Source organism: Coregonus clupeaformis, chromosome 17, assembly GCF_020615455.1.
Source record: "Coregonus clupeaformis isolate EN_2021a chromosome 17, ASM2061545v1, whole genome shotgun sequence".
Lineage (NCBI taxonomy): Eukaryota > Metazoa > Chordata > Actinopteri > Salmoniformes > Salmonidae > Coregonus > Coregonus clupeaformis.
The window spans coordinates 26,143,964-26,159,752 of NC_059208.1; the positions used below are offsets into that span (position 1 = coordinate 26,143,964).

The following is a 15,789-nucleotide window of genomic DNA, read 5'->3' on the forward strand; positions in this document are numbered from 1 at the left end:
ACATTCTGTGCGTCTTCAGACCCAGGGTTGAACAACATTTAATTTCCAGACCAGCCAGGCTTAGCCCAGCAGTGACTCACCCCAGGGAGGGCACACACCCAGGGACCTGTCCACCACACCGGCAGCTCTCCAACAGGCCCAGCACTGTTCAGAAAGGCCACTGTGCCTGCCACTACACAAACAAGGGTAGGAGAACATGGCGTCATGCTTAATAAACCACTCATAAATAAACACACACACACACTAAATCAATGACCCCATGTACGCCCATATATAGAGTAAATACACCTACATACTGGAAATGACCCAGCGCCTCCTCAAGAGACAACTTTCTGAAATTGTGGAGGGAAGCGGTGACCTGTGGCAGGGTGGTAAGCTTTTTGGAATTTATTCAGGATTCATGAAGACAATCAACAAATCTACAACAATCCACAGTAGAAGGTCTACATACAGTTCTCAAGGAGCTATAATATAAATCAAAACTGTTCATTACGGGACAAGTTTAGGATAACAACCACTAACCATTTCACCTTATGTCCCTGGCTGGCAGGTCACCTGTATGATGATGGTTGATGGTTAAAGGCTCCCCTCTCCATGCCCCAGTCAGGAGCCAGGGCTGAGCACTCCTCTACCTGCCAGCGAGTGGTGAAGGAGCCAGTGTAGTGTGTTGCCTTTCATTAGTCATTTATGAGCCATTTGAAGAACTGAGAGAAAAGTGCATTAAAAGGAGACAGGAAATTAACAGGGGCAGGGCAAGAGAAAGTGAGAATTAGCCTGGCGTGGTCCTTTGTGGAAGTTACTAATCAAAAACACTGATCTGGGGTCAGGTGTCCTATTCCTCGAACTGCACAAACACCTCTGGTACGATGCTACCAAACTGATCAGTAAACAGTTTGTCACCATCCAAACCCAAGACCTACACCTTCGGTACAGATGAATGATAGAGGATGGCGGACAGACAGGAAGGGAAATATGTGAATGAATGAATAACGTACAAAAGCAGCTCTGCATTTTAAGGTTAAGCTTGGGCAGAAAGTTGCAGGAAATACGAATCACTATTGCATTCTGTTTATGTCTTATGATAAACTTGGGCTAATTAATTAATTTAGTTGATTCCCTAGTTCAATAAATGTTTTAATATTGTTGAATTCCGTTTTAAAGGGTAAGTAGCATGAACGTAACCACATGTAACATGGATTTGCATTAGTTATTTATTATATAAAACCGATCAGAATTCCGAAGTCGTGTCGGAAAAATATTTTTCCAGGGAGGGGTGTAATACGGAGGACCCGGCAAGCCAGCCTATTCCCTATAATTTAAACTCCAACAGGAATACAGTAACTTCAAATGTATAACTTCAAATAAAACCAATCATTTGCACTCATGACTTCTGGTTTCAATTACATTTTCAGCCGACTTACAAGCAGATACTGTATGAATTTATTGTTACAAATCAACTTGCAAGGTTGCTAGCCAACTAGCCTGCTAACATTAGCACTACATGAGTCTGCCAGTTGCTATTAACACCTAGCTTACAGCTACATTAAAGTAAAGCAATGTTTTGGAAATATATAACACCATCTAACCAGTTATCAAAGAATGTTAGATATATGGAGTAATCTTAGCTAAATATATAATGTTAGCTGGCTGGCTAACTAGCTATTAGCCTAGCCAGCCCAGCCAACCACCACGGTTATGGTCGGCAAGCTAGAACACAGCTAAAACATAACCACAGATCAAAGCAAAGAGAGCAGAGACTTACAGATTGATGGCTGGGGACCATCCGAAGGCAAAACTTTTTAAAGTGTGTAGGCTGAATTGGCTACCAAAGCAAGGGGGAAACGGGCTCTTCACCGGCCGATGGAGAGTCAGGGAAATGCCAAATAGATAGATTCAAGATGTCAGTCAGCAAGCACGCTAGCACTAAGCCAAGGTGGAAAAAGTAAGAAAACTCCCATAGCCTATTTTACAGAGAACATGCCAAAAAGTTTACAAAACAAAAAGGAGAACATGATTTTCCCTTTCGTTTTGATACCACAGGAGGAATGCACCAGAGCCTGCCGTGCTAACAGGTTCCCATTAGATAACACAGCCACAAAGTCTGTGAAGAGCATTTAGTATTTTAGCAGACACTCTTATCCAGAGCGACTTACAGTTAGTGAGTGCATACATTTTTCATACTGCATGTTGCATGGCCGCACATGCCCCATCTGCTTCTTGTTAACGTCACAATTCCTGCGATTGGTGGATTGTAGCTCACCACCGCCAACACTTGGAATGTAATTACATGCTAGCATGTCTATTGACTAACGTTAGCCAGTTTGAGCTAGCTACCGAGCTAGCATACGAACTTGGTAGCACAGAGTAGATCCTCCATATGACGTTGAGAAATAGTGCATTGTGGGTAGTTTAGAAGATATCCGGAAATTAGTTAATAAATATGTAATAACCCAAAAACATAACTATGTTGGCACTTAAAGGTAACCAGATCGTAACTACAACTAAGTTACTAAGACTTTGACCACAGTGTGTTGTTCCATGTGAGTAAAAACTCACGCTTCCTACCCTTTAATGTCTGGATTCCGTAATTCCGTCTGCATCGCAGATTTTTTAGGATCCTACTAAGGAGCTGGCAACAAGGGCTGGGCGATATGACCCAAATAGCATATTACAATATTTTTAACATTGGACGGTGTGAAGGTATTTTAGTTTTTTGAAGTAAAAGTTCTAAATATTGGTTTTGAGTAGTGCATGACCCTAGGGTGGCAACACATACATTCAAAGTGTTTTTAAAATGGGGCTTTGTCCGTTCTGATTGTTTTATACTGTTCAATGAAATCAACCAAAAGTTGGAATATAGTGGGCACTTTGAATACAGTGTTGTTTGACATGACAACGAATGAAAAAGCCAGGGAGGGGTTATTATGACAGGGTAGGAACCAAAGTGTTGGTCAGTGTTTCCCAGTGGACCCCTAATGTTACATTAAAATGTTCTCTCTTAAGGTAGCTTTGATTTAGCTCAAATGTTCATGCTTTGCATATTCCTCTCCGATTTAGAATATATACCGTTGCACAAACAACATGCTGATCTAAGCCTACACCAGCACTGGTATCAGGCTGTATTAGGTAGTTAGCTACGTTTGCCAGCTAACTAGCGATTAGCATTAGCAGCTAACAATATTTATTTTAGCCACAATGTTAAGAAAAGACAAACTAGCTATGTGCAGACAGTAAGATACACAACCTAATAGTGTGATTATAGAACAGCACTGCATTGCATCTGCAGTTTTGACAATGCAGACTGTCACAGCGAGTGTTTGTTGTGACTCGTGGTAGTGCAAAAACTGCTCTCCTTGAAAGACAGGGGGCGGGGCTTGGTGTGTGGAAAGAGAGACACGACTCAAGTAGCAAATGGAGTAAACTATAAAAACGACAATATTACACGCGGCAGAGTGGCGTAAGACATTTAACAAACCAAGCATTGAAATACCGGTATGCAAGGTAAAGTAAAAACCCAAACCGGTCCGTGCATCAATACCGGTATATAGTCAAATACGGTATACTGCCCAGCCCTACCGACAACTTCTACCCGGAACGCAGACACCAACCACACTGCCACTGCTATGACCACTCTCATGCTATGCAGGTCTCCATATACATTTGCTTGAATAATATACAGACTGTAGGCAAACAGCAAAGTACAGTAAAGGCCAGTTGGGAGGGGGATCTTTAGAACTTCTCCCTGGTAGAGACCAGTAGCCTCCTCGGTTCTGAAGAAGAAATGTGCTAGGTCTACTTGATGTGTGAATGATATAAGTCACTCCAGGAGCATAACTGAAGTTGAATGGGCTACTTCTTTATTAAAAGTCTACATTTCAGTATCATAACCTTCATCAGTGGCACCTCAGGAAAGGTGCTACCATGGCCCATTCTAGGTCTATACAGTCAAGGCGCACTTCGGATAGGGAAGAAGTAGAACCACTAATAACCAGCTTTAGCCATGTTATAAAATCACACCAGAGCTATTGGTGCAGACTCCGCTCAAGATGTTATAGCAACCACCAACCAACTACTCAGTGGTCTTGTCTGCAGCTGTCAATTAACCTAGAAGAGATGCACTAGTTTTCAAACAGACTGAGCATTTCCACTTCAGTTACTGGTCTGTACCACAAGGCTGGGCTTGAATTCTGACTTGGTGGGTGTCATGATTGATGTACAGATGACAACGCTCATCTCAGTTCTTGAAATATACTTTGATTCACATCTGTTCAAGAAAAAAGGTATTTGACATGATATCCTGAAAAGGAGGATATGGGTTAAATGGAAGGAGAGAAGGGGGGGAGATAAGAATGGTTGTGGGTTTCTTGTAGCTTGCCTGGTTGCTCCTGGCAACAGCAGGGGGAGAAATTGGAACTGTGGGATTACAGTAGTGTCCTTCCGTTTTTAAGATGCTGAGCTTTCCCCAATAGTTATCATTCAAAATTAGATTTAAAAAAATGTTATGGTCATGCTAATCGCTGTAGTTTTTAATACATATAACGATTCAAAGAGGAATCAACTTATGTAATTATGATCGCTATGCTCACTTACTTAAATGACTGATGACAAATGTACATGTGATGCCATTGATCGAATCCATTCTAAGCATTCCTCCATTGCAAATTGATCTAAACATTCACTTTATGCAGAGTTTACTGAATGACCTAGCATATGGAATGTCCTTTGCCTTCTCTCACATCCAACATTTTCCAGTTTCCATAACATTAAAGGTTCTGAGAGTTATAAACACCATTCTAAGAACACAAAGCTGATCAGACATGATCAGATGTTGAATTGGCTGAAGAAGTAGAGGTTTAGCAGCCAACTCTGTGGTTACATTGTGCAGGTAGCCCAGTCTTGAAACTCAAACTTCACTGAGACACATGCCAGTCAAGGTGGGGTGGTCATGAACCAAAGGTGCAAGCAGAGACCTCATATAGTCTGTGCCCGAGAGAGCATCAGTGAACGTACTGGTACACTCACTAGTGTGTCTCCCAGATTTTTCCTTCAGAGGGACACTGAGGGCCCCAAAATCAGTATCCAGGGGCACCTAAAACCAACATTTCCTATAGAAACTAATCTAAGACAAGATACGGGGCAACATATCTAGGCTGAGATGAGGGCGATGTTAGGGGAAACACTGCACGTGGACAACTTGAGTACTGCAGAGGTAGTGAAGTTGCTGTGCATCAGGAAATGGGTTCATTTAGAGCCACATCAAAATCAAATGTGCTTTTAGAGGGCTGGAGAAGTGGGGTGGGGTTGTCCTCTCAGAGAGAGATAGAGACACTGAGGGCAAAGTCACATTGGGACTACTGGACAGGAATAGAAGTGGGAGGGGAAGGGGCGTGGTGGGCAGGTTTAATAGGTGACAGACAGGCTGCAGTTCAATCCACCCCGGTCCGAGTAACGTTCCAGGCCCTACTAAAGCCCACGTGCAAACTTTCTCTCTACAGTAAACTCACTGAACCCGTTTCCTTCCAGTCCCTCTCTAACACACTTTAAGGGCTTGTGCTCAAAGGGGACTGCCTCAAAAAGTGTGGGCTATGGACTGTGCCTTCTCGGTAACAGGCAAGACACCGCTTCCGCTGTAAATCAAGTTTGCCACCGTGTAAAAGGTAGGAGGGGGGGACGACTATGAACTTGTGAGCGAGTGGATGTCTCCGCTTCCCCTCCCTAAGCTATCAAACTCAGGAGTAAATCAATAGATGAATGGGGAAGGCCCCCTCAAGTGGTCTCTCCAAAGACAAACAAGCGATCGGTTGACTCACCAGTGCCAGGTTCACCAGAAAAAGAGCATGGAAAGGGGGTGGGGGACAAGCTGCTACCTGGGTTGAAGTTACTAGATTAGAGTAAGACTCCGAATTAGAGACGGCCACCCACATCATCATTATCGCTACTAGGCTTCATGACACACACAAACTCACCGACTTGCACCTGCAAACGCTGGCACAAACTTTTCACACATGCTCACCGGTAAAACAGTGGCATGCCCTTTGACTGGACCAAGTGCTCATGAGCTCTAATATTTATTTGCAACATGACCGGAAAGTCATCCTTGCAGGCGAGCATCTCATCAGCCCGGAATCACGCTCCCACAAACACCCAGCTTGCCTGACACATAAAACAACACCTCTTCACACAGTCAGTCTTTTGGTGACCAGTCTTGGCCAGGGTTCCCTCCACACCAACTTGCTGCACTTCACAGTCGTATCAAGGTTCGGTACAATGAAGTTAGTCAGTCAGTCCATTCACAACAGCGTGTCACTCTGCTACCGGTACCAAAAGAAACCTCGAACAGAGCTTTTCTTTTACCCAAATTGAGAGGGAAAGAGAACTAGAGAGGGGGGTGTATAGGCCTACAACATGAAGCTATGGTATGGAGGGATGTACTGCACGCTCAAGTTGGTCTTTCAATATCTTGGCAAGCGAATGTATCACAACTGTGTATTCAGCAAAGCTTTTGACAAAATTAATGGGTCATTGTCACATGCAGTCAAATGGTCTTAATGTGGTTCAGAATGCTAAACCACAATAAATGACATTGACCAAATCCATGGTAATCATCCATGCAACTTGGAAGTACAGCATTTACTGAGAATCATCCATTTTAATGCTCCAGATGTATGAGGACATGCAACACCACAAGAAAGAATCATGACTCAGTAGTAGCTTAGAGACAATGTCAAACTGCACCCAACCTTTCACCTAAAAACTAATGAGGGAATAATTTTTCTGGTTAGGGTTTACAAACATATGATGGATGTGGATGAGGGATACATTCATTAAGATCAAAATACATCAAATTCTGATGGCATAAAATTATAACGACATATGCATTAACATGTAATAACGGTTTCACTTTGGTGCAGTGGTAACAGTAAGAGAATGAAGCCAACATGGTAAGGACAGAGGAAAGTGAATCCATTTTGAACCGGCGTTTCTACTTCAGCAAGGGGCTTGTTCATAATGCTACATGGAAATGAAGGGTGTAGGCACCGAGATTTATCCAGGGTATGACTTTGCGACAAAGGTTATTCAAAATAGAAAATATACTCCAACAAATACACAATAACAGACTGCTTTTCACACTTAGGTGGCAATTTCATCAGAAACTGCATGTCCCTCCCAATTCACACGCGTGTGAACGTATGAAGATCCAAGGGTTGTAATGTCATCCTTCATACCGAATTCAAAATATATATATATTATGACATTCTTTAACGTAGCGGTTTTTCCTGAATCACCACGCACAGCCTTCGTCAGAGATTACAATACCCTTCTTCAATGTCTTCCTGTGAATTCTAAAATGCAGTTTGCAGCGGATTTTGGGCATTCCCTTTAAAATATTTGCATTGCAGATAAAATTAGGCCGGAGTGATTAAGAATATGGCATCCATCATTCCTCAATTTTACCACAAGTAGGAACAGTGGCTATGTTATGCATTGAAAAGGGAGGATATCCCAGTCATACATCAAATCGTAATCAGTCCATGATGAGGCATGCTCATGGACAGCTTACAAGGCCAACACTGCCCATACAACATATTGAGACTACTGGCCTGGCCAGGGTGACTTTTGATAATCCTACTTCATTCCTACATTGCAGCTGAGAATGTGATTTCTAAAAGATGCAAAAGGGTAGTCTGAACTAGCCTCGGATACATTGTAGCTGTCTATCGCAGTTTTCCATCATGGCGAATCACAACCAACGCTGCTGATCTACATTGCAAGGCATCACTACGGGGGAAATGTACCTACTAGCTAGATTGTCCACAACGTGTACAAATCGATAAATAATGTTACAAGCCAAGTGAATGTCCTGTACAATTAACTAGCACCATTGTGATTGAAAATGGCATCTTGATGCTGAGGTTGGAGGACATGGGAGTGTACGGAAGGTGCTTTTTGTATGGATGTCAGTTTATCATCATGGTCTTCTTCACACACAAAACGACTGATGACAAAAATGGCATCTGTACAACAAATGAGTTAAAACCCAGTGAGTGAATAAACTAAGCTTCTCTCTTACCTCAGGCGGCGGTTCGTTTCCAGCTTCCCGGGGCAGCCATTATCAGTATTCCCTCTCTCCCTCCGTCCTAGCCTCCACCACAGGTACCGGGCAGAATAAGAACCGGTAAACCAATCCCCCCCAACCACCACCCCCAAACTGTCACCCCTCTGATGGGTGAGATATCCTAATAACGAGAGGATAGTGTCGTTTTTGCAATAAATTCCCGTCAAAACTTGGGTCTTCAGTGAGGTTAGTCTCCAAAACGCAGTCCAGCAAGAGCGCAAGATCAACTCGGAGGTTCGGCGCGGTCCGCCCGGCGCAGTGCAAGCTAGCTAATTGAGCAGTTCACAGGTAACAGATGTGGTACCGCTTGGGGTAGCATGGCGATGGCTAGGTTGTCATCCAAAATACACCTTATTTGTCTTCTTATCTCCCCATTGATTGTTAATTCTTTCGTGGCCTCTGTTTCACTCAAAAAACCTTTAGCAAGCGGGCAAACGTTGGGTTTATTTTAGCTACTGAGTCTGGGAGGCTAGCTAGCTAGCTGGCTAACTAGCTAGCTTTCACTGTAACAGTTAGTACTACAATCCAACTACGTGTTGTGGTGGGTGGAGGGGATGCGAGGACTGTTTAAATAAAAAAATAAACGATTCAAATAAAATTGGGGTATTTCCGTTGCACCGCTATAACTAGCGATGTGCATTCGCAAGGGACCCCCCCTCTCTGGCCGTTAATCTCGATCACTCCACAGACAGCACTAGCAATGGCTTCGACTAGGGTCTGCACGAAAAGCGCGCCCCCGACACGAAGCTCGTTCCCGCTTGATTGAGTTGCATTCCCCCTACAAAATGGCCGCCAAAACAAACCAACGACAGTCAGAAGCTACTGTCCTTGGTGCGGAATTAAACATCACATGGATAGCCTGTTCATAATCTAACATAGCGGTAATACATTTTTATGCAAACTGCCTCGGCATTAAAACGGTCGAAATTAGGTTTTAGGGTGAGTTAGCTAGTAAGGTAGGTAGCTAGCCAACGTTGCTAGTTAGCAAGCTCGTGCATGTTGCCTCAACGGCAAACCTTGACCGTTAATACCTTAGCGAACGAACTCGCTAAATGAGTACATTTAGATTCACGGACATGCTGTTACATATGTTTAGCTATTTAAATGATCATCTTAATACTGGTAAATTAGAAATCTCAATTCATTACATGTTTAGTCATTTAGCAGACGCTCTTATTCAGAGCGACTTACAGTTAGTGAGTGCATACATTCATGCATTCTGTGCATGAAAATCGCATGAGTGTTATCTAATGTTGGCTAGCTAACGCGTTGGGTAAATTACCGTTAACTAACGTTAGGCCTGCTAAGGGTCAACATTTTCTGAGGGACTGTCATACTACCGGCACCTAACTAGTTAACACCAGTTTGTCAATCATAATATCGCATCAGCTAACCATCAATCATGTTCAAATTACCCGCCTCATTAGCGCGTTTTGACGATAACCACTGCCCAATCTGTATGCTCGTCCACTCACTTAAAATGGCCGCGGTCACCCCCAGGGATGAAAAAATAATATTTGTATTTAGTCGCGCGAGTTCACATAATCGGTGCTGTTTTAGTACTAGCAGCTAGTCACCAACAGTTAAACGGTCATTTGGTAACGGTGAACACAATTTGGGCACGATGTGTACCCGCCCCCCTAATTTTCGTCATTACTCAAAAGCGCGTTCACATGAAGTTAATCCATATCAAACTATACTGAACAAAATAAAGGTACATGAAACAATTTTACCGAGTTACAGTTCATATAAATTAATCAGTCAATCTATGGATTTCACATGACTGTGTAGGGGCGCAGCCATGGGTGTCCCTGGGAGGGCATAGGCCCACCCACTAGAGAGCCAGGCCCAGCTAATCAGAATGAGTTTTTCCCCCAAAATGTGCTTTATTACAGACAGGAATACTCAACACCCCACACTTCCGCAGGTGAAGAAGCCGGAAGTGGAGGTCCTGAGCTAGCGTGGGTACACGTAGTCTGCGGTTGAGGCTGGTTGGATGTACTGCCAAATTCTCTAAAACACTGAGGCGGCTTATGGTAGAGAAACGACCATTTATAACCCTGGCAACAGCTCTGGTGCACATTCCTGCAGTCAACATGCTAATTGCACACTCCCTGAACTTGCATTTATATTTTTGTTCAGTATAGTTCTGAGTGACCATATCTTATGTCACGACAACATTGTTCCTCTGACCAGGTCTAAAAATGCAGGACTAAATCAAATATACAATCACACTGTTTTAATAAAAAAAAGTCAAGGTACAATATCACATTTAAGTCAAACATACACATGGGTGTAAGCCAGTCTTGTTTTAACATCAAGCAAGAAAAATTATACATCTGACTTTGTGACTCAAGGATAAACTGAAATAGTTGCTCTTTAAAAGCAGATTACAAATTAATGTGAATATTTAACAAAACTAAAAGTTAAATCAATATATCAGGCTTTCCCTCTGTACAGTACTTTACATGGCACTACAGAGTTAATTAGGGAAGTGAATTCCACCCCAACACCCTCTCCCCAGACACAAAGACAGTTATGTACTTCTAAAGCGACAGACAAGCAACCGTCCGACCTCTGGAGACGGGCATACTAAAATGGACAGTTCAGATATGGGTGTAAGCATGTTGGGGTCCAATCAGTGCCTCGCTAAATCCCGGTGCTGCGCAATTCCCCCCCCTCGTGGCAGAGGTGGGTCCACAGAAAAAGTCACTATGCCACAGCTGCTAAGGGCCAGTTCACTTCTTATTCTTGGGGGCAGGTCTGTAAGAAATAATATTTGATAAATTCAAAAGAAAACATTCCGTAAAAGCTTTGAAATGAACTTGATGCCAAAACTCAGATGTATAGAGATGAATTTAAACCAAAATCTGCATTTAAACCATTTCAAAAGCGAGTTTTTATTTTATTTTCTTCAATAGTGACCAGGGGCGTGCAACTATAGTTGTCCATCACAGACATCACAGTTCTTTTTTTACGTGACCCGTGTATATTTATAAACACAAGCATTTCCTCACCTGTAGACTCCTACTACGATGGCGTGATCTCTCTCATAAGGCTCCAGTGTCAGCTGCTCCTGGGGCTTCATGTTTTCTGAGCCCATCTTCTTCACCTCCGCAGCAAATACAGCCTCCGGTGCTGCCGTTGAATCAATGCAGTTTGCCTGGAGGGAGACGAGACAAATTTACTTTAATCCCACTGCACCTGAAACACGGCCCTCAGTAACAGTAATCTAGGTTGCTCCTAAAATCTAAAGCTTTGCAGTTCAATGTCTAATATCTTAGTTTGACTGCTTAAGAATAGTATTCCCGAAGATAGCACCACTAACTCAATAACACAGCTTCTTGCACAGTCAGTGTTTTACCTTGATTGAGATGACAAAATGCCCTCCGTTCTTGAGGAAGTTGTGAGCGTTGAGTGCAACAATTCTGGTCTGATCAGGCTGGGCCACATCAGCGAAGATGACATCTACCATGCCTGCACAAAGAGGGTTCAGCCAGAGTTGGTAAAACATCCATAAACCACCAGCCTTTTTGCATCAGTGTATGATTTTGATGACTTACCAACAAGCATGCGGTATTTGTGTGGATGCCGGGCGTCCTCAATGATGGGAATTATGTTGGTTCTCTTTTTGGCAACATTGAGCAGATCACGTCCTGACCTGTGAGAGAACTCTACAGCATACACAAGACCCTCCTGCAAAACAGAGAGGAAAAGTCTGTCATTACATGTACAGGGGTCAAAGGAATGAAGGTCCACACTTCATTGTGATAAACGTTTTAATAGTTCTAAACAAGACCATTATCGAGTAGGCCAACTAAACCAATGATAGTTCTGATTATGTGGGAAAAATATACTCACAGGTCCAACGATGTCTGACACGTGGGACACTGTCGTCCCTGATGCGGCTCCCAGGTACATGACCTTCGAGCCAGGTTTGATGTGGATCTGGTCAACTCCTCCCAAGATGGCTGCTGCCAGCTTTGACCGGAAAGGATTCCACGCTCTGTACTCAATCTTTGTTTCCCCTTCCTCGACGTTCATCCTTTTTTCTCCATACACAGACTCTCCAATCACCATGTTCTTTGTCACCAGGGCATCTTCCTTACCACGGCAGATGAACACTCCTGAGGGTGGAAAAAAGGACTTATGAAATTACAACACTCAGATACATTGGGAAGTTTAAGAAAATAAAAAATTGTGCATAGAGTGGGTGCTGCTGAACAATACAAACAATAGTGCAACTACAGGCCTCTGCTGGAGACAGCTTGTATTGCACAGCTCCCCAACGTTTCCACTCACCTTCATGTCTATGAGGCTCCACTGTGACTTTCCTGCCCGCCCCGAAGCCCCCACGTCCACCTCTACCCCTGGGGGTGCCACGACCACCTCCACGGCCTCTGAAGCCACCCTCGCCACTTGGAGACCTAAATCCACCTCCTGTAACAGGCAAATAACACTTAATGTCCAGTTCTTGCCCAAATTTTAAAAATGGCAGTTGCAAGAAACGTAATGTGTTAAGTCACGAGGTTGACTTGACTTCGAAAATGTGATAAGAATGCTTGTCAGTCAGGTACACTTACACAAGACGGAACAAGCATGCATCTATAAGCTTAAAAACCTGTCAAATAAAATCTAGCTATGTTTGACTTACCACCACCTCTGCCTCTGAAACCTCCTCGTCCACCTCTATCGCCAAAACCTCCCCGTCCACCTCTATCGCCAAAACCTCCCCGTCCACCACCTCTGTCTCCAAAGCTCCCTCTTCCTCGGAAGCCTCCCCGATCACCACCCCGAGGGCTGAATCCTAAAAGAATGAAGGAAGATTGTGAAAATTGAGATTGACATTCAAATCTGTATGGCGCATGACATGCTGCCAGGGCCTGGTGTAAACAAATGAATGAGATGCTTCGGATTGATGGTGTATGCTATAGTGTAGATGACTTCTAGAATCATAGATCCCAACTACTAATGCATGCTTATTTGTCTTACAGCCATGATAGCTGTAAGTAGTTTAGTGGCTAAATACATGTTCATTTCACCGCCTGTGATGATTTGATACCCTAATAGCGGATTTAAGGGGTACAACAAAGAACTTGGAAATGGAATAGGATATTCCATATTTTTTTATGTCTCGGTGTTAGTTCGCCTGCTAACTAGAAGATTGCATTTCAGCTCGAGGGGTAACCCAAAGATAATGAGTAAACAGCATGACATTGCCGTGCATGAATCTAGCTAATGCAATGGTCTAGTTAGTTAGTTACTTACCAATCCTAGCAGGTTGAGAGTACATGTTCCAATAACGTTTGACCTATATTTGGCTAGGCAATCAAAAATAAATCAAATGGCACGTTTTAAGGCAAAATAACAAGAATACGTGTGGTGTGCGAACAATAGCTACCTAGATTGCTAGCTAGCTCCTTGCGTATGAGCTCGCGAGGAACACGTGTTTAGTTTTCGTGCCATGCGGGCTGCATCATTGCGGAAAATTTGCGTTAAATCACAGCATAAGTAAAGACAGTCCAAACACTTTAATATTAATGCTCATTAGTGAAATTGAACACAAACACGTCGTACTTGTAACTGAATAGTTAGCTACATGCACTATTTACGTTTCGTCCAAGTTGTGTGAGATAAATCATGGCTACTGCTCGCACCACACCCGGCCGGAAGATTAAACAATTTCACACATATTTGGCCTTCATAATAGTAAGACTTTGACGGGCATTTAAATTATGTATCCCCATTTACTCAATTTATCAAATAAACTTACCTGGTCTCATTTTTGGTCGATTGCTGTGCTCTCAATCTAAAACAGCTCGAGCTTGCTTTACCCGGTTTTCTCTTCTTCTGAACACGCAGCACACATTACCTACCAATGTGGCCATGCGTCATCAGACTCCTCCTTCCCATGATACACCACGGTCTGGACGCTTGTAATTGCATTTTTTGTCGCCACCTAGCTTGGATGTCCGTAAATACACCCCAGTCGTTTTTGCTCATCTTTATCAAGGGTGTCAATAATTTCGGACTTTCTAGTCTTGAGGCCAACACTGTAGAGGTAAAAATACTGCCTGCAGTCCTGACGGATCATAAAGTCATATGGCTGACTGTACAAATGTGCAGTAATGATGATACGAAATACTCTGGTGGTTATTGGAAATTGAATAACTCATTGTTATTGCATGATGATTTAAAAAATCTGATTAAGAATCTAATTTCTGTTTACTGGAATTTAGCTACCTCTAATGAAGAATATGGGAAATATTGGGAACTGCTGAAATTTAAAATCCGCACAGCCTGTTTTAATGAGAAAGCTAAATTGAATGATTTACAGAATCAACTAGATACATTTTATGAGGAAAAGGCTAGAGGAGCCTTCATAAGATCCAGAAAACAATGGCTTGAAAAAGGCGAAAAGAACAGTAGATACTTTTTTAATTTGAAAAAGAGGAGAGGGGAACTCAACACACTTCGGAAACGTGAGATTAATGGGGTAACCTCTGAGGATAGAGAGTTGTTATCAGACTTTACCACTAAGTTTTGTGAGAATCTTTACTCCTTAGATAACAGTTTGAGTGGCTCTAAGGATCTCCTTGATTCTATAGAGAATGTTAACACGGTTAGTGAAGAATTAAATCGGTCTTGTTGTCAAGATTGATCCATTATGGATATCCAATATGGGGTTGCTCAATTAAAAAATAACAAATCTCCAGGTTGTGATGGATTAACCTCTGAATTTTACAAAATCTTCTCTGAAGAAATAGCACAATTTTTACTTGAAACCTTTAAGGAGGCTATAAACAAGGGAGAACTACCTGCCTCTCTGAAGCATGGGGTTATTACTCTTATACCTAAACCACACAAGGATCTCTTAATTATTGATAATTGACGTCCAATCACACTCCTAAATAACAAATACAAAATTATAGCCTCAAACTTTGCGAAAAGGTTAAAGTCGTGCTTGAATGATCTGATTGATGAATGTCAATCAGGGTTTATGAAAGGGTGTCATATATCTAATAATCTGAGGCTGGTGTTAGATGCGGTCCTCTGTAGCTCAGCTGGTAGAGCACGGCGTATGTATGCACGCATGACTGTAAGTCGCTTTGGATAAAAGCGTCTGCTAAATGGCATATTATTATTATTATTTGGTTGAGTATTGTGATCTAATGGATGTTATCTTATTTTTTGGGATTTTCAGAAAGCATTTGATACCATAAGTCACAATTTTATCTTTGATTGTCTTAAGCATTTGAAGTTTGGTAATTTTTTTGTTGATGCTATTAGAACTCTGTATAATGGTGGCAATAGCTGAATAAAACATATTCAAGGTTTAACATTTACAAAGGAATACGACAAGGTTGTCCAATCTCACCTTTTTAATTTTTGTTAGTATCGCAAACATTATCCTCATTAGTTTATCAATGTCAATTTGAAGGCATTACATTCCAGGCCAGAGAGATCAAGATATCCCAACTGGCACCTCACTTTTTTGAAAAGATATGTCACAAGCTAGATTGGCATTGGCTATTGTGAAGCAGTTCTCCCAAATCTCAGGTTTGGTATTAAATCTTTCCAAATGTGAGATGTTTGTTCTGAAAGGAGCTGTCAATCCAGCAGATGGTAACATCTCTGAAAAAAGATACTGTAACCAACCTCGGTGTAAAGAT

The 15,789-nt window shown here is 42.4% G+C and overlaps 1 protein-coding gene and 1 pseudogene across 1 annotated transcript; both read right to left on the minus strand.

The window, feature by feature from the left end:
* LOC121585994 overlaps positions 1 to 8,185 on the minus strand; it is a 68,667-nt pseudogene extending 60,482 nt beyond the window's left edge.
* Positions 8,186 to 10,340: 2,155 nt separating this feature from the next.
* Positions 10,341 to 13,999, minus strand: LOC121556063 (rRNA 2'-O-methyltransferase fibrillarin). Its single transcript, XM_041869937.1, has 8 exons — positions 13,890 to 13,999; positions 12,771 to 12,923; positions 12,419 to 12,556; positions 11,978 to 12,243; positions 11,680 to 11,812; positions 11,481 to 11,593; positions 11,134 to 11,279; positions 10,341 to 10,879 (listed from the first exon to the last, which is right to left on the minus strand). Exons 1-8 carry the CDS (start codon positions 13,897 to 13,899, stop codon positions 10,855 to 10,857), a joined length of 984 nt encoding a protein of 327 aa, XP_041725871.1. The 5' UTR covers positions 13,900 to 13,999; the 3' UTR covers positions 10,341 to 10,854.
* Positions 14,000 to 15,789: the final 1,790 nt, after the last annotated feature.

Bases quoted from the DNA above. Each gene is read 5' to 3' on its own strand.
- LOC121556063 (XM_041869937.1), bottom strand. The intron at 11,813-11,977 runs GTGAGTATATTT...TCTGTTTTGCAG, and splicing joins TGTCAGACATCGTTGGACCT to GAGGGTCTTGTGTATGCTGT. The intron at 10,880-11,133 runs GTGAGGAAATGC...TATTTCTTACAG, and splicing joins ATCGTAGTAGGAGTCTACAG to ACCTGCCCCCAAGAATAAGA.